The 21,544-nt window shown below is 50.1% G+C and overlaps 1 protein-coding gene across 9 annotated transcripts in view; it reads left to right on the top strand.

Moving 5' to 3' along the window:
- SETD5 (SET domain containing 5) overlaps positions 1–21,544 on the top strand; it is a 312,866-nt gene that overhangs the window by 219,955 nt on the left and 71,367 nt on the right. For 5 of the 9 annotated variants that reach the window (XM_086939387.1, XM_086939389.1, XM_086939385.1 and 2 more), the window contains 3 exons: positions 2,458–2,581; positions 2,950–3,203; positions 5,985–6,041. In XM_086939387.1, the coding sequence (XP_086795513.1) occupies positions 2,458–2,581; positions 2,950–3,203; positions 5,985–6,041 (435 nt within the window). The remainder of the gene's footprint in view (positions 1–2,457; positions 2,582–2,949; positions 3,204–5,984; positions 6,042–21,544) is intronic. The other 4 variants (XM_086939390.1, XM_086939391.1, XM_086939392.1 and 1 more) reach the window with 1 other exon arrangement.

Genomic DNA, 21,544 nt, shown 5'->3' with positions numbered 1-21,544 from the left:
CATTCTTCGGGGCCCGGGGATGGGGTCCCGGGCCCCCGGAAATCTTCTCACGGGGAGCGCGCCGGCGTTCCCCGACTTTGGCCATTTCGGTGGCGACCAGTGTGGGCTCCTGGCGCCTCGCCTGGGGGCATCTTTACAGGAAGCGCAACTTCTTCGGTGCCCGGGGATGAGGTCACGGTCCGTTCCCCAAGAAGACCTCTTTGCGGGGCGTGATGGTGCTCTCCTGCTCCTCTCCTTCTCCGGGGATGGGGTCCCGGGCCCCACTGGCTTATTTTTGTGAGAGGGGGGGGGGGGGGGGGGGCGCGACGGCGTTCCCCCGACCTCTTGTTCGGCGGGGGCCAGGATGGGCTCTTGGCACCCTACGAGAGGACAATAATGGGTGCGCAACGGCGCACCCCGACTTTACTTTTCCTGGAGGTAGCCCCCTGGGACCTGACCCACCCCGGGGGCATCTCTTGAGAGTGGCGGTAGAGCCCCACGTGCTTTGTCGTCTGTCTTCTTAGGGTCAAAGGTCACCTACCTTTCGGGGGACATATCTCAGCCCCTGGGGGTCCAGTCTGCCCCATTTTCGCATCTTCTTGCTCCTGGTGGTGCCCTCCAGCCACTGGAAGCGCTCTCCTGGTCTCCAAGAGGGTGCATTCTGCAGGGAGCGGTCTTCACTGGCTCCCTGCGCCAGCCTTTCACCTGGTGCTCCTCCTGGGCCTCTCTTCACCCTGCGCAGAGGCCCCTGCTTCTGCGCACCGGTCTTCTGCTCTTCTTTTGGCGCGGTTAGGGCCCTGGGGGCAGTCAGGGGGTTCCTCCTTCCAACTGCCCATTCCCAGGCTCCAGCACCTTCCGCCTCAGCAGACCACACCCTAGGGAGTGCTTCTCTTCCTGTGCAAGCACTTTTTAAAAGTCGGCTAGGGGGCTGGCAGGAAGTCTCTGTTAGTCCTATCAAACAGCGACACATCTCTTCCCTTCCACTGCTCCCTCCTTGTGCCGCCTCCGGGTTTGTTCAAAATGGCATCCTCCAGGGTCTCTGGCCACATGGTCTCTGAAGCCCCGCCCACGCTGCCTCTGTGCAGCTTGGTGCCTGGCACCCAGTGATGGATGAGCCTGTAGCCCAACCCATCTTCTCTTCCTGGAGAGGAGGCCTTAGCTTGTGGAAGAAAGGTTATCAATTCATCTTGCTAAGGTCAGCCCTCAGACAGTGTCTGGTTATGGATGGCTCTGAGAAATATGACCGTTCTGTATGACCCAAACGCAGTACAAATATGACGTTGGACTCTGCAGAATACTTATTTTCACATCCGCTACTGTGGATTTCAGTGCGTGGCTGGAATCTGTAGGCCTTATGGAAGTTACTCTAGCCCATGCGCTCCACACCCCCATAGGGGAATAAAGAAGTGAAAAACAGTATAACACACTCACTTTCCCTGGCATGTTCCTTCCCAGGGTATAAAGCCTATTCCATGTCACCACCCAATCTTCATAAGTCCTGCCACACCATTCACTCTGTAGCTGCTACTGGACTGCGCACGCTAGGAATCTCCCCTGCGCAGCCCCTACACGTGTGCACACGCATGTACACATGTCTGCATGTAACCAGCATGTACACATGTCTGCATGTAACCAGCCGGTGTCCCTTACTCCAGCTGCTGTGCAGTGGCCTGGTCAAGCCAGGGGGACGCCAGTAAAATCCCTATGCAGTCTCTTACATCCAGAGTTCTCTGTGGGGGAGTCCCAACTTATGAGGCTCCACCGCAGTAAAAGCTCAACAATTAGGTGCTCCGAAAAGTAGAAAACAAAGGGCGGCCCATAGTGTCAGAACCACCTTCTAACAGTTATTAATATATATAAAGCGCACGAATACCGACAATGTCTTGACGCTAAGACCTGTCTGTGTTTTGCCTTACCAGTGTTTTGTTGTGATGGTTGCTGTGTCCAGCAAATCGATTAGCTGTTTCGCTTTGTCTTGTTCAGCACCTTACACCTCATGAGAGCAACTTTCAAAGACCACAACATTGGCTTATTAGTTGAATATCATTGAAAAGACTGTACTGGGCAAACGTCAGAAGTCGCCGTCTGTTGAAGGATAGGGAAGTGAGCAGGAGCTTAGGTGTTGTGGGGTGTTGGTACATGTCCTTTTATGGAACAATGTTGCTATAAGTTGCTTGGTGAGCTTGTTTTTCAAAAGAAGCTGGAGGCTGAAACTGTTTCTTCAGTGCTGATTGTCGTATTTTCAATCTTTTGTTTTATTTTGCTATGCTGATGTCCTTGTATGCCTAGCATTTGTCTCACTGTGTTGCATGCTTTGGGTGAGTGCACACATCTACACATCGCTGTGGTCCTATATGCTGAACTTTTGTGTGTGTGTGTGCGTACTTCTGAGCGGTACCATTTGCCTCCGCCTCTTGAGGTAATTTTCAGGTTGTCTTATTAAAGTGCATGTGAATAATTTTAATATTTTGTTGGCAGCGATGGATAAAACAAGCATTGGATGAGGGGATGGGCCAGGCATGGTCTCCTACAGGAGAAACAAGAACCCAGTCACTATACCAAAGCAACGACGTCTGCAGCTCTTCCAGTAAAGACAGCGCGGGTATGGACATAGAGTTCATTGGAGTAAAACAATTTTATAAGATTGCTACACCTATTGACATTTACTTAAAACCGGTGTGCTATGAAAGTGGTTTTGCAGATACAATGGTAGTCTGCTTTTGAATGCCTTATGAAGGGAGCACCAGACCTTAGTTTAATTAGAATGTGATAGTTTGCTATGCTTGTCCTCTTCCCTGTACGATTGTGAAAGAACACCACATTGGAAAGGTTACACATTTCACTGTGATAAAGGTTTGTGCCCTCAAAGTGGAAGTTATGAGCATAAGGTATGAAATGGGGCAAGAATAGCATCCATGGTGTCCTTGTAAGTTCTCTTTCTGTTACTAAACGTTTCTCTATTCTTTACAGATCTTTCAAATCCATTAAAGAAATGGAAGGCTCGCTATCTGATGGAGCAGACGGTCAACAAACTGCTACGGCCGCTGTCGCCTATCACACCTCCACCCCAAATCGTTATGGGCAGTGAGTCCTTGAGCCCACTGATGGCCACACCCTGCTCATCCCTTCCCGGAGAGGATGAATGCCGCAATGGTTACGGCCTGATGTTCTCTCCCATCCCTTCCCTCTCTGCAAGCCGCTGTAATACTCCGCTACAGTTTGAGGTAAATACTCCGCATGAGCCGAAGTCTCGAGCAGTTGGAAGGAAAACTGACGGCAACATGTTGACCACTGTTTGTATGCTGGGCCTGTCCCTGATCGGGCTCAGACACACTCGTTGTAGTCATAGGACACTTGTGCTCATTCCAATGTCCAGTACAGAACAGTGTGTTTTTTAGCGTCACCCATCCTTCAAACATTCACGCTGCCCATTTCTGGCCCCAGCTGTGATTTAATTCATTCACTATTTCGCCCATTTTATGTTTTGTTCTCTGGACATGAAGTTTCAGAACTGTTTGTGTGCCTCAGAAACTTCAGGGGCGTTGGTTGTTGGCCCAGTATGGTCTCCTACGGTGAAAGAGCACGGTTGTGGAATACCTGGTAGCAGGCAGGATTTTATGCCTATTGAGGCATTACAGTAAGCCTCATCCTTTGCAGTCATTAATATATTTCTGCCCTCAACGACTCTGTCTGTAACCAGGGATGTGAAGATGGAAGCCTCATGCTGCAAGCAGCCCCCATGCGAGTTGTCAAAATGGGAGAGTTCCAGATGCCCTTGTAGATCATTTTTTTCCTTATAGACCTAAACTGGGATTTATATTCCGCTGTCAGTAGGGAGTCTAGAAAACTTAAAGGTGAATGGTAGAGAGCATCCTCTTGCCATAGTACAGCTGTATGGAAGACCAACTTTAAAGTGTGCAGTCTCTTTTGTGAACTGGGCCATGCCCTAATGCTTGAAAACTACTTTACATTTCCTTTTGCTTTGTGTCCCTGGAACATATTTGAAATCTGTGGAAAGAAGGTCCCCTTTTAAAGGTAGGATACAAAACGTTTTGTCCACTTTAGTGCAATGCCATGGGGCTTTGGTTGATATTTCCGTAATTGCTATGATTTTGTCAACCTCTGTTAGACTCTTTGGAAGCATCATTTAACTTCACAACCGGATTGCAACCTGCACACCTACCTCTTCCTCGTACCCCTCCCAGAGATCCCTGGCCCTTTCAGCTTCTCAATCTAGTTGCTAGCTTCTATATTTCATGAAATTCTGCTCATCTTTAACCGTTTTTCATTTCAGCTGCTTTGTACTTGTGTTTCATTGAGTTGCCTTCATCTATGATTCAGAATTAAAATACCATTTACCCAAACGGTCTGCAGTTCCTAAAGCCACCTAGCTGGATGTGGACAAAGGGCCATTCCAAAGAATATCAGTACCTCTAGAGAGGGCGTCGGACAGTACAAACAAAGTAGAAGTGAGACAATGGTCAACCTTGTAGCGATCGAAATGAAGATAGTTGTGTCCCTGTTTTATGCACTCACATTCACATCCGTTATTTCCTTGTCAGCGAGTCTTTTGTTTTCAGGATAGTTGCTTCTCCGCTGGTTGTCTGCAGTTAGAGACCTGCTTTTTGAGCTTCCTCATGGTTGGAGCATTCCCTACATAGTGCTACATGTTATGAGCCACTCTCGTTTATCACTGCAACTGGTATGCAGCCAGACCTGTGCAAGTATAGTCTGGCCAGTCTGTTGCTTTTGGGACACTGGTCATAATGATCCTTGCAGTTTCACCTTGGTGATTGGTGGTGGTGTGACACTGAGATCTGCTCAGACTTTTCACTGCAGTAAACCACCTGCACTTATGCAAAGCTCGCACCAGAACCCAGATCTCTGTTGCTGGCTACTTCTCGTCTATGAAGCCCCTCTTAGAGACTTAGACGGTCGCAAGCTAAATGATATTAACTGGTTAGGATGAGCAGGTGCTAGGAGAATTCAGACAAGTAGTTTTTACAAAGCTATTGGTGCAAATGGTTCCTATGCACCAAGGCTACATTCGAGGGTGAGATAGTGCTAGGCTGTTAAAAGGTTCAACAAGGCTGCACCAAGAATTTTTAGGCATCATGGAGAGAGTTAAGTGTAGGCTTCCGCTGTATGTTAGCTTAATTTCTGTGATCTGAGCTCCTCCTTTGGGCTGCAAAAAGGTGCCAACCCTTTCTGCTTTACATGTCTCTCTGGGATTTAAGAAGAGGTACTGTGTTGTTTTGAACTCTTATTCACTGTTGGGGCTGAATTTAGTTTCCCTTGTGTAGGGTATTGTTGGACAGCCCATGGATCCATTCAGGTTGGCCTTTACTACCAAGTGATTACAGCCAAAGCATCAGCCCTCTGCCTGCGGCCAAGCGAGTCTACCTGTATTCTTGGAATGGCCCTCATTCCATGTTTCAGCAGTTCCAGGGACAGGAAGCGAAGTTCAACCCACTGGCTTATCTTGTCATTGTTTTCATTTGAATGTTTGTTTTAACTGGAGCCTGGCATTAACCACAGCTATTCGGGTGAAGCTAGGCTTCCTACAGCATGCCCCATGTCATATTACCACTGTTACCTGTCCAGTTTTTGATAGGCTCATGCTGGCGGTGCCATCTGCATTTGGAGTATTAAGTAGCTCCGTTCAGTCATCCATGCATTCCCCTCTCTTTGGATTCTTCCTGGTGGCATGAGTTTCAGTAACACTAATAACAAACTGCTGCTACTAAACTTGTACATGTGTTTCAAAACGCTTCATGAGCCTTTTTAACCATTCAAGACCTGTTCTAATTCTTTCAAGTAAACCTGAAGATCAGTTCTCAAAACAGTTTCCTACTTTATGTTGCATAACCAAATCATTCTGCCTTCTAGAATAGCTGTGGCTAACTTCTTTGCTTGTTGTTGCTTTCTATTTTGTTTCTTTTTTTGTTTTATTTTGCTTCTTGACTTTGAGTAGATGAATAACGAGATGCTTTTCCCTCCTCTAGAACATATCCTCCCCTGAGAGTTCCCCTGCGCCAATGCCCGAGTCCCTGTCACCCGAGGTAGTTATCACACAATCTCAATCGCACTAGGAAGTGTGTCTGTGGATGCATGCATGAATGTGAAACGTCACCCCAATAAGGGGGGGTGGGGCTAGGGAGGAGGAGAATAGGTGACAAGCCTATCCAGAGAGGTGGGGAGGTGCAGGTGGTTGGTGATTGAATTTGGCTGTTTCTTCCATCATGATGTGAATTGCTGGAGTGTGAATCGGGGCGGGGGCTTAAGGGAGGGTATAGTTGCAAACTGTCCTTTGATTGGTTGTGGCAAATGAAGAGTGTTTAAAGAGAATACATATATAATTGTTGACGGTAGTGGTTTGTCTTAAAGATTGAAATAAGTCAAACGTTGTTATACTGCTGTTAAAAATGTTGAAAGAAAATGTAAACTTTGATTATGACTGAAAATGGGTTTATTGGTTTTGTTGTGGGATTATTTGATGCTGGTTGAACACATTGCTGTTTAGCAGCAAATTGGCTCTCTTACCTAAAAGCACACATGGGAACACTCTCGAGGCTCGGTGGCTGCTGATGTCTTCTCGACACTGGCACAGGGATATCTGCTTCTTCCTGCTAGAGACTGGTTTGGGGTTTGCTGTTTGCTCGCTGCACACTGAGGTTGGGAAGTTCTGTGTTTGCTCTTTCTGGCCTGATTTGGAGGTGATCTTTTCGACCCCATTACTTAAAGGGCAGAAGTGCTTTGCCTACCTCTGTCTTTGTGTACTTGGCACCTTTGCTTTTAACACTTGTATTCATTTGTGCACATGGCTTCAAGGCACAGGAGTCCTCTCTGCCTACAAAATTCATTTCAGACTTATTTCTCCTGTCACTCTAAACTACAGCTGCATTTGCTGAAGTAACTGCCTGTGATAGCATTTGTTCCAAAAAAGGCTTGAAAGGTGGTATTATTGAATGTGAAACATTGTAATATTGCTTGTAAACATGCAGGTGGGAGGTATGCTTTGTGGCCTTCTTAAGAACTTGTACTGCTTTTTGAAAACTATGAAATCTAGACACTATTGCTGTTGAAATGCAAATTTTGAGTTTTCCTTCATGAAGGTTAGACTGATGGAAAGTGGCTTTAAGTCAATGTATATCTGTCCAGAGCCCTTTATACTGATTTAGTCTACATAAAGCACAAGTTACTACTTGTGTAACGATATACCTGTAAGAGACATTAGTTAGTGATAGATTCCTTACCTTAGAATATCCCCAGGCGTCAGACTGGATCCGGAAAGTTTTGCGTAGCAGTACCCCTGCGCGTCGGTAGGCGTCGTCTGCGGCTCCGCGTCCGTCGGCGGCGGCGCCGTGATGACGTCGTCGGAGTACTTAGACGCCGCCTCCGCGTGCTGACGTCAGTTCTTGGCCACAGCTTTTCCGCGCCAGAAGCGCAGAGCCATGACAAAAACCGACACTGGTGCCAAAAAACTAGGGCCCTGAAAGGGGATGACCTTAACCCTAGATATCGGTTCGCAGAACGGGGAGGATGGGTGGGTCGGTAAGGAATCTATCACTAACTAATGTCTCTTACAGATATATCGTTACACAGGTAGTAACTTGTGCATCTGAAAGAGACACGTTAGTGATAGATTCCTTACCTTAGAATAGATACCCCAGCAATACCATCCCCGTGGTGGTGGGTCTGCGAACCAATAATTACACCAGAAAGTCCTGGAGAACGGAGCGGCCAAAGTAGCCGTCCCTCCGGACTTGACTGTCCAGGCAGTAGTGCCTAGCAAACGTGTGCAACGAGGCCCACGTAGCTGCCTGGCAAATGTCCTGCAAGGGCACACCTCGGCCCAAGGCAGTTGTAGTGGCCGTGGCTCGAGTGGAATGAGCCCTCAGCCCAACAGGGGGTTCCTTCTTAGCCAAGGAGTAACACGCCTGGATGCACAGGATAATCCATCGAGAGATGGTCCTCTTGTGCACCGCTTTCCCTTTCTTAGCGCCCGCGTACCCAACAAAGAGTTGATCATCCACCCGGAACTGGCGTGTGCGATCCAGATAGAACGAGAGCGCACGTTTTGGGTCCAGACGGTGGAGCCTCCCCTCCTCTCTCGAGGGGTGCGGAGCGGAAAGAAGGTGGGCAGTGTGATGGACTGCCCAATGTGGAAGGCCGTGACCACCTTAGGCAAGAAGGAGGGCCTAGTCCTCAAAACAACCTTGTCCGGATGGACTGAAAGGAAAGGAGGCTTTACAAGAGAGAGCCTGGAGCTCACTCACTCTCCTGGCAGAGGTGATGGCTACCAGGAAGGCAGTCTTCAAAGAAAGAAGGCGAAGTGGACAGTTATGAAGTGGCTCAAAGGGAGCGCACATCAGAAAAGTTAGAACCAGGTTCAAGTCCCACGGAGGCATCACGAAGGGAACAGGAGGAAAAGAATGAGTGATGCCCTTCAGGAATCTGTTGACAATAGGGGACTTGAACAAAGAAGGTTGGTCAGGCAGCCTCAGAAAGGCTGAAAGAGCCAAAAGATTGCCCTTGATAGTGCCCAGAGCAGAGCCCTGCTGGGCAAGAGAAAGAAGGAAGAGGAGAACCTCAGAGAGAGGGGCATTGAGGGGATCCACAGCCTTTGCTGTGTACCATGCCACAAATCTGTTCCACCTGCAGGCGTATACCGTCTTTGTGGAGGGACGCCTGGCTGCCAGAATGATGTCGCAAACTTCAGGAGGCAAGTCAAATGGCCTCAACTGTCGCCGCTCAATCTCCATGCATGGAGGTGGAGACTGGACAGGTTCGGGTGGAGGACCGTCCCCTGCTGCTGCGACAGAAGGTCCTCCTGAAGAGGCAGACGAACCGGGGGATCGACTGACATACTGAGTAGCTCGGGATACCAGTACCTTCGTGCCCAGTCCGGAGCCACAAGGATGACTTGTGCCCGGTCGCGCTTGATCTTCTTCAGCACTCTGGGCAGAAGAGGTATAGGCGGAAAGGCGTACAACAGACCGCAGCTCCACTCGCGACGAAAAGCGTCTCCGAGCGAGTGCCGCCTTGGAAATTCCAACGCGCAGAACTGATGACATTGCGCGTTCTCTTCGGTGGCGAATAGATCTAACCAAGGCTCTCCCCATCGCAGAAAGAGGCCTTGCGCCACGTCCGAGTTCAGACGCCATTCGTGATCCATCGAGCACCGACGGCTGAGTTCGTCCGCCCTGGCGTTCAGAGAACCTGCCAGGTGTTGAACCACCAGAGTCACGCCCTGATGTTCCAGCCATTGCCAGAGGCGCAGAGCCTCCTGGCATAGGGTCCACGACCCAACCCCGCCCTGTTTGTTGCAGTACCACATGGCAGTGGTGTTGTCCGTGAACACCTGCACTGCACTCCCTCGGACAGACAGGAGGAATGCTTTCAGTGCCAGACGAATCGCCCGCAGCTCCAACAGGTTGATATGGAGCCGGGACTCCGCCGGAGACCAGAGTCCTCTGATCTCCGCCTCTCCCAAGTGGCCTCCCCAGCCCTGGAGGGACGCGTCCGTCACAACTACGTGCTCCGGTTGGGGAAGGGAGAGGGATCTGCCGTTGACCCAATCGCGGTCCGTGAGCCACCACTGCAGCCGTCTCGCAGTGCCCTCCGAGATCAGGACATGGTCGGACAGGTTGCCCCGGTGCTGGGCCCACTGAAACTTCAGGTCCCACTGCAGAGCCCGCATCCGCCACCGTGCGTGATGCACCAGAAGGATGCAGGAGGCCATCAGCCCCAGAAGCCGCAGCGTCAACCTGACCGAAACCCGGGATAACGGCCCGAAGATCAGAATCAGGGCCTGTATATCCCGAACCCGCTGTTCGCGCGGATAAACCCGAAACTGCGCCGAGTCGAGAACTGCTCCGATGAAAAGGAGCTTCTGAGAGGGGCACAGGTGTGACTTCGGCACATTGATGGAAAATCCCAGCCGGTGCAGGAGATCCGCCGTAGTCTGGAGGTGGTTGACGACTGCCTGGGGCGAGCCCGCCTTCAACAACCAGTCGTCCAGGTAGGGGAAGACTGAAACCCCTAACCTGCGCAGGTGAGCTGCAACCACCGCCATCACCTTCGTGAACACCCGTGGGGCGCTGGTAAGGCCGAAGGGGAGCACGGTAAACTGAAAGTGCTCGAGGCCTACCGTGAACCGCAGGTAACGCCGGTGGGCCGGCAGGACGGGGATGTGGAAATATGCGTCCTGCAAGTCCAACGCTACCATCCAGTCTCCTGGGTCTAGGGCAGCCAAGACCTGAGCTAGCGTCAGCATTTTGAACTTCTCCTTCAGGAGGAAGCCGTTGACGTTCCTCAGATCCAAGATAGGCCGTAGGCCCCTTTGCCCTTCTTGGGTACCAGGAAGTAGTGGGAGTAGCAACCACGTCCTACTTCTGGCCCAGGAACGCGCTCGATGGCCCCCTTGGCCAAGAGGGCCGACACTTCCTCCTGCAGGAGCCGCAAGTGATCCCCCGATACGCGGTGGTGTTGCGGTGGCATGGCTTGAGGGGTCGTCTCGAAGGGGAGGGAGTAGCCCCTTCGGACGATCTGCAGCACCCACCTGTCCGAAGTGACTGTGCGCCAGTGAGGGTGGTGATGGCGAACCCTGCCTCCCACTGGCGTCACATGGGCCGAAAAGCACGGACTAGGAGGGTTTAGAGGCGGATGCTGCGGGGGTAGGTGTGGACTGGCTCCGCCTGTTTCCCCGACCACCTCCACGGTGGTTTCCACGGCCGCCGCCGCGCTGGACAACAGTTTGCGGCGATTGGCTGGCGGCACGTGTGGGGGCGCCCCTTCCTTGGCCACGAAAGGGACGAAAGGCACCCATTTGCTGGCACGGGGCCGAGAGGCCCAAGGACTTGGCCGTAGCCCTGGAGTCCTTAAAGCGCTCAAGCGCGTGGTCTGCCTTGTCGCCAAAGAGGCGACGGCCATCGAACGGCATGTCCATGAGAGTATTTTGGACGTCTGCCGAGAAGTTGGCGGATCTCAGCCAGGCGTGGCGTCGTATCGCCACCGTCTTAGCCATCGCTCTGCCCAGCGAGTCAGTAGTATCCAGTCCGCACCGGTTTTATACTTCGCTGCGTCCCGGCCTTCCAGTAGGGCTTGGCCGAGTTTGGCCCGTACCTCCAACGGACACTCTGGCAGCACTTCCGCCACCGTTTCCCACAGAGAGTGGGTGTAACGGCCCAAGAGGCATGCAGTGTTGGAAGACCGCAGTCCCAAGCTGAGGGACGAGAACACCTTTTTGCCATAGGCCTCATACCTCTTGGATTCACGATCAGGGGGAGCCGTCGGGAAGGCGGTCTGGGAGTTAGAGACCTGGATAACCAGACTCTCGGGGGTGGGGTGGGTGGACAGGAAACATGGGTCGCCCGGGGCTGGGCATTGGCGTCTGGCCACGTTCCTATCTACAGGCGAACCTGTAGCGGGCCTGGACCAAGTGCCCAAAAGAACGTCCATCAAGGCCTCATTAAACGGCAGCAGAGGCTCCACGGAGCATGACTGCGGCTTAAGGACCTCTGTGAGGAGGTAAGTCCTCACGGCCGCGACGGGGAGCTCAAGGCCCAAGGCCTTAGCAGCCCTCATCAACACCACACCATATGTAGCGCCCTCCTCCGAAGCCACGGTCGGAGGAGAGACGAATCCAGTGTCTGGAGAGGTGTCCAGGCCACTGGCCTCCCCAAGGTCTCCTGTCCAGTCCATGTTAGACTGACATTCCCTTGTCAGAGGGTCCTCAGACCCCTCCCAACTCTCCTCGTCCCCCATCTCCTGAGATTCAGGGTCATAAGCGAATGAGGTGTGTTCATAGAATTTAAATTCTCCGAACGGCGTCGGGATCGGCGCCGTTCCGACGCCGGAACCCAGTGAGAGGAGGCGTCTGGGACGGCGCCGCCCGAGGACGACGCCGGAGGGGACACCACACGGACCGACGCTGGGGGGGTCGTAAGGTCCACCGGTGACGATCCAGCGCCCGACGAGGGTCTAGCGGCGCCCTGCGGCGCCGGGCCCGAGGGCATCGGCGGCGTCGGGATAGTGGGGCCCTGCGGCGCCGGGCCCAAAGGCGCCGGCGGTGTCGAGGCCGGAGCACCCGACGGCGTCGGGGTCGTAGCCCCCGACCCACTAGGGCCCCCAGATGGGTTCACTGGGCCCGAAGGCGCCGTGGAACCCGTCGGAGAAGAAAGGGACCTCATGGCCATGAGGAAGCGCTCGATCTCCTCCGGCGGCGCGTTCAGCCCAGGGACCGGGGGGTATGGGGCCGAACGTGGCGCCCGCGACTCGCGAGGAGCCGCATGGGCGGTGTCTCCCGAACCCCCGGCCGCATCGTGCGAGCGTCTGGGGGAGTCAGAAGAGCGATGATGTCTCTTCGACTTCTTATGCTTCTTACCTGACGACTTGGACCCGGAGGAGTGGCGCCGACTCCCGGAGCTGTGACGGCTCCGTCCCCGCGACCTGTCCCTCGACCTCCCGTGGGACCGGGACCTCACACGGCGCGGGGCCAACTGGCGGATCTCGAGTCGCCTGCGGGACCGCTCCCGCCTGGCCTTCCTCGAGAGGGCCCGACAGTCGGAGCAGGCCTCGTCGTCATGGTCGACGCCCAAACACATCAGGCACAAGCGGTGGGGATCCGTAACCGACATGGTACGGTCGCACTCGTCGCAATGCTTGAAGCCGGGCATCCCTAACGGCACCGTCGGAGTCGTAAAGACTTCGATATGGATCAAAAAGATCAAAAAGTTAGTCAAAAAGTGACTAGGGAACTGCTCTTTCCAGATCTGCGCTGGCTGGCGCGGAAAAAAGAAGAACTGACGTCAGCACGCGGAGGCGGCGTCTAAGTACTCCGACGACGTCATCACGGCGCCCACGACGCCGACAACTGACGCGGAGCCGCAGACGACGCCTACCGACGCGCAAGGGTACTGCTACGCAAAACTTTCCGGATCCAGTCTGACGCCTGGGGATATTCTAAGGTAAGGAATCTATCACTAACGTCTCTCTTTCAGATATAAAAGATACAAATCAGATTCAGAAAGGAAACCCTTTAACACATTCAAAAGGAAACTAGATGGCATCTACCACATTGTTTGAGCCCAGAGACCTGGATTCTGAATATAAAACTGTCTTATTACATAGTATAATTTTACTAGTTTAATTATAAAATGTATTGCCAAATACAGATGTATTTTAAATGTGATATGTTGGGTTATGAAAAGCAGTCCATTAATTGCCTTTGTTTCAGACACAATCCGTACACGCCCTGTATTTACTTTGTTCCACTGGTTGCATCACTTAAATGCATCCTTCAAGGAAAGTGCATTATCATGTTAGAAAAATAAGTGGCTATGCTTGAGTCTTACCTGCTTCAGCGTAACACATTTATTGGTATCCAGATATATGCAACTTTAAATTTTCCTTTTCTTTTGGGCTCTGCGCAGCTTGTCGGATACACATAGAAAAGAAACATCTCATTCTGTTGCTGGGTTCCAAAGATCTACAATCTTGTCTAACACACCAGCATCTTTCCCCTTCTTCCTCATAATGCACAGGACGTTTATAATATGAAACATTTCTCTACCTGCTTTTATCAGTGCAGTGCTATCTTTGCTTAGAACTAACAAGCCATCAGAATACAGATGACGGTTATCAGTTCTAGTGTATAACATTTCCAGTGGATACGTCGAACTGCAGTTCACTCACTTCATGGTATTCCCAGGCATGCAAACTGGATCCAGAGAATTATTTAACAGTGATCGGTGGTGCCTTTTGGCTCTGTGGTCTCTCCCTTCTACCCCAAAAGTAAATGACTGGAGCCTCATGTAAGCGTCACCCCTGCTCATTGACTTCAGTTCTTTTCTTTTCACGGCCTTTAGTGTTGATCTGGAGGTCTGTCCCCAACATGGTCATTTACGATCGTTGTGCTTGGTTTTCAACTTTGTATAGGCTCCATACCTCTTGTCTCCCAACTTTGGGATTCAGAATGTCTTTGTGATCGAAAGGACTCCATTCTGATCGAACTGCCATACCAAGTACCCGAAGTCGGACCTTCATGAAGTTTGTAGTCTCTGCTGATCTCCCGACCACGGAGAAGACTCCTGTTTGGCATGTCTTGTGTTCCAAAATAAAAAGACACTACTGAAACGATGCCTCGGTCACTATAGACCAGAAGTGGAAGAACCTCCAGGCATCTTTGGGCAGTGTGAGGAGTCTGATCCGGAAGAATCAGGTGCTCTGGGCTTCAAAATCAACCCCGCCTCTTGCAGGAAAAGACGGACTCCAAATAGGATATAGAGGATGAACACCCTCTGTCTATCCAGCAGCAACAAAATGTCACATTGAGTACTTTTGCTTCCCTAACTCACCAGCAACAGGCGTCGGCCACTAGCTCCCATGCCTATGAAGCGTCTGTGGCGCCACTGCCTTCTGCCCATGGTTGACATTCAGAGACAAACCCGACACCCATACAATATTCGGAGCTGCAGTCCTATGAAACATAGAGCTGGATCTGACGGTGCATTCCTGAGCACACACTGAGCCGAAAGGGGTGGAGTTAAAGACTTCGGAGCCAAGACATCCGCAAACTTTAGAGCTGAGACATCCTGCACCGAAAACTTCGGAGCTGAAATAGACTTCAACATCGAAACCTGCAGAGCCCAATCATGCAGAGCGGAGATCGACCATCTATCTCATCAAAACCCTCTTTCACTGCTGCTTCCTCTGCAGCTTCCTTTGACTTTGGACAGTCATTCTAGAAAGGCTGCAAGAACATCTCAACACTCGACCAAAAAGCTAACCACTAGGAGAATCTTTGCAAAGCCTCCACAGATGCACAAGGACCCTACACTTCATAAGAGAAAATTAACATTTGAGGAGGCCATCAACCCGCGAATTGCCTCGCCTCCCAACAGGCCTATGAAGCATGACAGATCTGCTTCTCCTCTGCTTCCTGCTAATCCTTTATATTCCCTTCTACCTCCTATACCTCCTGTGTTGCCTTTAGAGTCACTAGGCCATTAACCTAGGAGTTCTTAATACTCAGGGGGACGGGGACAGTCCAAGACTCCCCGATGACCCAACTCATGACCAGCAAGGCTTAGACCCTTGGGATGATTGAGGGCCCTACAGACCCTGACTTGTATCCTGCCAAGCCTTTCCTCCAGTTTATGCCACTGCGTATCATGAGGTATCACACAGGGCTACCACATTTAACAATGTCTAGCTCCTTCAGCAAATGAGGATGATTTCCTAGTGGATAATTTCTCCTCTGTTTGATGCTCCCTCCAATATCTCCCAGTTCTAAAAGGGATCCTTACACCAGCCACCGAAGTTTTTTTGGAGCCAGTTCAGGGTGGATAAAAAATATAAAGCATCCTTCGAGGATTATACATACATTTGTGGCCAGTTGCCTCCTGACTCTCTGGTGGTACACACTGCCAGAAAGCGTGCAAACACCGAGAAAACTGATGATGCACGCCCTCCTAATCGGGAGAGCAAGAAAATGGATGCTAGTGGTAAACCATAGCCAATTTAAAGTACTTCCCTTCAGGGTTACTTCAGCGCCAAAGGTCTTCACCAAATGTTTGGCCGTGGTGGCAGCTCATCTTCAAAAGAGTGGCATCCACATGTTCCCTTACATAGACGACGTCTGATAAAGAGCAGTACCCAGCAACAGTCTCGCTCACACCCAGACCACACTAGATATCCTGCACATCTTGGTTTCACCATCTGTAGGATGATGGCTCTTTTATGTGATATATCAAAAATCTGATATACTGTGTAGAGTCCAAGGGTTCCCTTATAAGTGGACAGAGGCTTGCTATGCAGTCCCAAAGTGCTCTCTTAGGGCGTGGTGTGGTCGAGCAGCCTTTGACATAACACAGAGGAGTGCAAGACATTCGCAAAATACCCACAATGATTAATAAATGACAATGCAACTCAAGGAGGAGATCCACCCCAAGTTATAAAAATACCAAGTACATTTACATATAATTTGCCATCAGAAAAACATTCAGGTAAGTAAGTTTTTAAATTTAAATTCTTTTCACTTTAAAAAGTGGGCATTAGTGCAGTTTCTGAGTTCTGCAATGTCCTCCTGTGGGAGGAAGAACAAGATCTGCAAACTTACAAGACCAATCTCTGAGTTAAGATGAGTGATGGGCAGCGTCCAAGACAGCCGCAGCAGTACACCACCAGCGGCAGGAGAGCGGACGGTTGAAGGGCGCAAAACAGCTTTGGTAACCCAATATATTTGAGTAGAGATCGGTCACTGCAGAAAGCGGATGCAGGCCATGGCCATGAGGCCAGTCGAGCTGAACCAGCTAGTGGGCTCCTGCCTTGTGATGCTCGGGGAGGGGCGGGGGACACCTTTGGCCCACTTCTCCAAGGCCCATGGGTGCAGGGGAGTCCTTCGGTGTCAGATTTTTCTTTATCTAAGCAGTTGCGGTTGAGGTGGCTTGCGTGCAGAGGCTGCAGGCAATGTCTGGGTATCCAGGAGGGGTGAATCCACGATGTACTAGAGTCCTGGAGGGCTGGGGAACCATGTTGATACTGGTGGCCTACTTAAACTTGGGCTGGATGCAACAGGTGTAGTGGTGGTTTCGGTCGCCTCAGACTCCTCTTTTGGAGTTTCTTCAGACCAGGTCCACTGGTCAGGGGAGATCTTGAGTCTTTTTCCGAGGCAGGCAGTTCTGTGTCCTGGAGTCAACTGCTGCAGGACAAGTCAACTTTAGCGCAGTTTTTGAAGACTAATGCAATTCGGCCGCAGGGTTGTTACCAAGTCTGCTGCTGCTTCTCTACTCTCTGCTTTTACGGCTCTTCTGTGTTCTCTCTCTTAGGGGACTGTAGGGTAGTAGCCAAAGGGCTACTGACCCTTGGGTTCACTGCGCCCTTCATATGATCTCTTCCTGTGGGAAGTAGACACCTGTCCCAGAATTCCTAAGTATGCCATCACAAAGATGGCTACCTCTGACAAATTGTGTCCACCTCTGTTGCCCACCTTAGGTGTAGTACGAGCCTGGAGGTGGAACGTCTACCTGACTAGCACATTTTCCTGCCTGTTCACGTGCCAAGGGGGGTGCTTCCCCTTCTGTGAGGAGAGCCAGATTCGCATTCCAAAGGTAGCAGCTTCTTTGAAGCTTGCCGGCCCAAAGAGGCTAATCAGCAGGTCATGCTGTGGGAAGGGGTGCTACACCCTCTTTCTGGACAGGCGTTTGTTCTGGGTGCCTCAGAGCAAAGTCTCTCACACTAGGTCAGAACAGTGTCTTGGGTGGAAGTCTGGTGGAAACCAGTCCGCAAGGACACAAGAGTCTGGTATGTTTTCTGGGGGCACCTCTAAGGCGCGCTCTGTGCGCATGTATAGTAATTCCAACACTGGCATCAGTGTGGCCTTACAAATACGAGATGTTTGGAGGAGGGTGCAACAAAAACCCAGTTTCCTACATCATCAATTTGACAAAGTCCCATCTTCAACCCCAACAGGTCCAACCTTTTCTAGGCGCTCTTAGATGCCTCAGTTGGAAAACCTTACCCCTAGCCCAACCAGAGTACAAGCTTTTGAAAAAAAGCTCTTTTTCAGCCACATCGACGGGTATCAGTCACAAATGTAATGTGTCTATTAGGGATGATGGCATCCTGCATAGCAATAGTCCCTTATGCCCGGCTCCACATGCTCCTGCTACAAGAGTGCCTAGTGGCACAGTGGTCTTTAGTGGAGGGTCGTCTACAAGATCCAGTGTTGCAGTGGGGCTGCATTTATCGCTGTCTGCAGTGGTGGAATACAAACCGCTTGTTACAGAGGAGGCCCTTCCTGGACCCAGTTCCGCATGTGACAATCACTACAGATACATCCATCACAGGTTGGGGAATACATCTAAATCTCACTGTTCGGACAACATGACTGCCATGTTTTATTTACAGAAACATAGGGACACACTCAGTGCAGCTGTCCAGAGTTGCAAAGAGCATCCGGAAGTGGGCAGTCTATCGGAGTCAATCTACTCATCCAGCTCAGGGCCGGACTGGCCATACCGGGCACCGGGCAATCCCCCGGTGCGCCGCACGGGTGGGGGCTGGTTTTGGGCCCCTGGGGGTCATTTTTGTTACAGGGCCATTTTTGCAGCATAGCTGCAAAATCGGCCCTGTACCAAAATCGGCCGAAAACCGGCCCCGGCAAAAAGCTTGGCGGCACCTACTACCCTCCAAGTGGGGAGGGGGGCCGGCCAAGCACTTTGCCTGGGCCGGTTGTGGTTCCAAGTCCGGCCCTGATCCAGCTCATTCCTAGGGTGGACAACCATCTTAAAAGATTTGCTCAGCAGGATGCATCAACATGCCACAAGTTAAGAAAAGCACCCCTAAGCCCTACACATGTACTGTCACGGTTTGTGGTTCCCACAAACTGATTTGTTCACCGCTTCCAAAAACACAAAATGCCCAAGCTTCACCACCAGGCTGTCACACCCGTGCTCTCTGGGCAATGCGCTATGGATGAGTTGGTTTGGAATGGTTGCTTATGCCTTTCTGCCTCTCCCATTCCTACCGTTAGTGGTGAGGCGGCTCAAATAGACACCTCTCACACTCATTTTGGTAGCACCAACCTAGAACCGTCAACTTTGGTACTTCACAGTACTATTAACTGTCAAGTCACACACAAGAAGCTCCCCAACAAGCCAGACCTAACACAAAACCAAGGCACTATGACTGCCAAATCCTCAGGAAATCAATCTTGCAATCAGGCTCCTGAAGCCTTAAAATTGGGTTACCTCAACCTACCAGAAGAGTGTATGTCAATTCTTAAAGAAAAGTGCAGACCCACCACTAGGGCCTGGTAAACTAAGCTAAAAGCTCCCCAACAAGCCAGACCTTCTCACACAAAACCAAGGCACTCTGACATCCGAATCCTCAGGAAATCAATCTTGCTCCTGAAGCCTTAAAATTTAAGATATTGTATATTACCTTCTACAATTGCAGAAGTCAGGCATTGCTATACCTCAATCAGATTACACTTGGCTGCTGTAGCTGCCTAGCTACATAAAAGACAACATGTTTCATTATTTAGAAGGCCTGTTATTAAAGCGTTCATGGAAGGCCTTAAAAGTTAATCCTCCCAGGGCGCCACTAGTTCCAGTTTGGAACATAGCAAACACAAGATGATGGACGCAGTGCTTAAACCTCAACTTTGGAACTTAAACAGTGTCCTCACTGGGATTATGGGTCCCCCATTTGAACCTCTTGCCCACTCCAGTTCCTATCTGGGAAGGTGGACTTCCTAGTAGCTTTCACTTTCCTAGGACGAGTCTGTGAGATACACGCTTTCACTTTATAAGAGTCTTTTTTTTTCCAAGATAAAGTGGTACTGGGAACTAATCCAAAATTCCTTCCTTAAGTGGTATCTAGTTTCCTCCTTAATTACACAATTGAACTGACAGTCTTCTTTTCAAAACCAGAATCTGTAACAGGAAGTGCCTTACTTATGTTTGATAAAAGACCACTTGTCCACTATATTGATAGAACAAAACCATTTCTTAAGACCCAACAACTGCTTGTGCCATACTCCAAGCCTCACAAGGGACAAGCAAATTACAAAGTAGAAATAGCCTGTTGGTTAGTCAAATGCATACAAACATATTCTGCCAAAGCTAAAGGAACCCTCCTGTCCCTCCTAAACCTCATTCCACTCGGAAAAATCAGGCCTCCATGGCTTTCTCGGGTAACATACCATTAGCTGACATCTGCAAAGCAGCCACCTGTTCTACCCCACATACCTTCACAAAATATTACTGTGTGCATGTTCTGGCGAGACAGCAAGATTGAGTTTGCCAGGATGTCCTACGTACACTTTTCCAGATTTCTGCAACATCCTCTGGCTAAGCCACCACTTGTAGGACTGCTTTACAGTTGATGCACAGCATGTGTATCTGCAGCTACACATGCCACAATGGAACATGTTACCCTGTGAGCATCTGTTTGTGGCAGATAGTGCTGTAGACATACACGCTGTGCATACTTCTGCCATCTAGGATTGGAACCGGACGTATACAACTTGCTTTTCTTCTAAGGAATTCTCTCGTAGGCCCTTGGTTGTATTCAGGCAGGCCTTTGTGGCATATAAAGGTTCAGTTGATATCAGTCTCTGCTTGCAGTCTTGTTCTTGGGCACCCTTGCATCCTTTTTGGAGATGAAAGCAGCACTTTTGGTGTGATTGATTCAACATGGCTGAATTCCAATTGACGTTTTGAACGTCACATGTTGGTGGTTTGAATCCGTTCTCTCAAATAGAACATCTTTGGTGGTAGCTTGCTTGTGAAGTGAATCTGGAATGCCTCACATCCCCAGCGATGGTAACATCTGTATGAAACCTCTTCAAGACCTGTAGGCTGTACTAAGAATAGAGTTTTCACACATTCTTATGGCACCCAGCTGTACTGCCCCAGCCACTCCTGAACTTGACAATCCCCGTTCAAGTGTGGGTGGAAGATATTTGGCTTGCACGCAACTCTGTTGGTTGGCTGCAATGGTCCATGTATGCATTGCTGCCTCTTCCCACAAATGATTGACAGTTGGAGATGCAAATATTGAGCCTCCAAATATATTCAAAACTCCTGATATGTCCTTGATGCATATTCGGTTTTAGAAGAGCAGTTGATTGCCCGAAGATCTGTTATTTATACATCTTCGCTAAATGTTAGTGTGTTAAATCTTTATCTGAGGTAGATTTCACCGCTGTTGTTTCTGGCCATTGTTTGCCAGATGGTTTTTGGGATTCCAAGTATGTTGGTGCCACAAAAGAGATTCTAGGACATGAAACAAAAAAATTAACATATTGCAGGACATAAGTGAAATGCTTCGGTCGAATGTCCATGCAAGTCCCACCTTCTCTATTAGTGGTAAGCTTCACATCAGTAGTAGGGGTTCTTTGGTCTAATGGGCTCCCCATAGACCGTTGAAGATTTGATTAATTACCCAAGAAAGCTCTCCTGCTCAAAGTTATGACTCCCTGGCTTTGACCTTGATGGCTCCCAGATACCTTTAGGTTTTGCAAGTCTTGCAGATAATAAATCACCATCGATAAGATCGTTTTTGGAAAGAAAAGTTGCTAGGAGGTCAGTGCGTAGATGCGGTACTGTTATTCAGAACCCACGTTTAGTCTTGAAGTGCATGATTGATTCAGCATGGGAGATTGTCTCAGTGTTTGGTGCTCGCTCTTTGAAGTATTCCTAGTGTCTATAGTGATTATCCAGGTCACATCTTTTCAACCCCACGAGTCTTAGGGAGTACCCCCTCATTGATGGGATCGTCTTTTACCTGTGCCTTCTCAATCTGTCATCTTCCTCTGTGGATGTATGATGATGCCTTCCCCTAGGGAACATCTCAACTCTGATTATGTGGATAAAGATGACCATTATGTATAACAAGTAGCTGGGTATCCCGAAGCGTCCAAGTATGGCTGGAGTGATGATGATGGTGGTTATCGTGGCCAAGACTTTCTGCATTAGTATGCTTGTCTGAGATAATGTGCTTGACCAGACATGATCCTTATGTGATTATCAATTATATAATCAGGTCGTAAAAC

This window comes from Lissotriton vulgaris, chromosome 9 (assembly GCF_964263255.1).
Source record: "Lissotriton vulgaris chromosome 9, aLisVul1.2, whole genome shotgun sequence".
Lineage (NCBI taxonomy): Eukaryota > Metazoa > Chordata > Amphibia > Caudata > Salamandridae > Lissotriton > Lissotriton vulgaris.
Note: the sequence above shows the minus strand (reverse complement) of the source record. Positions and strands in the feature narration are given on the sequence as shown.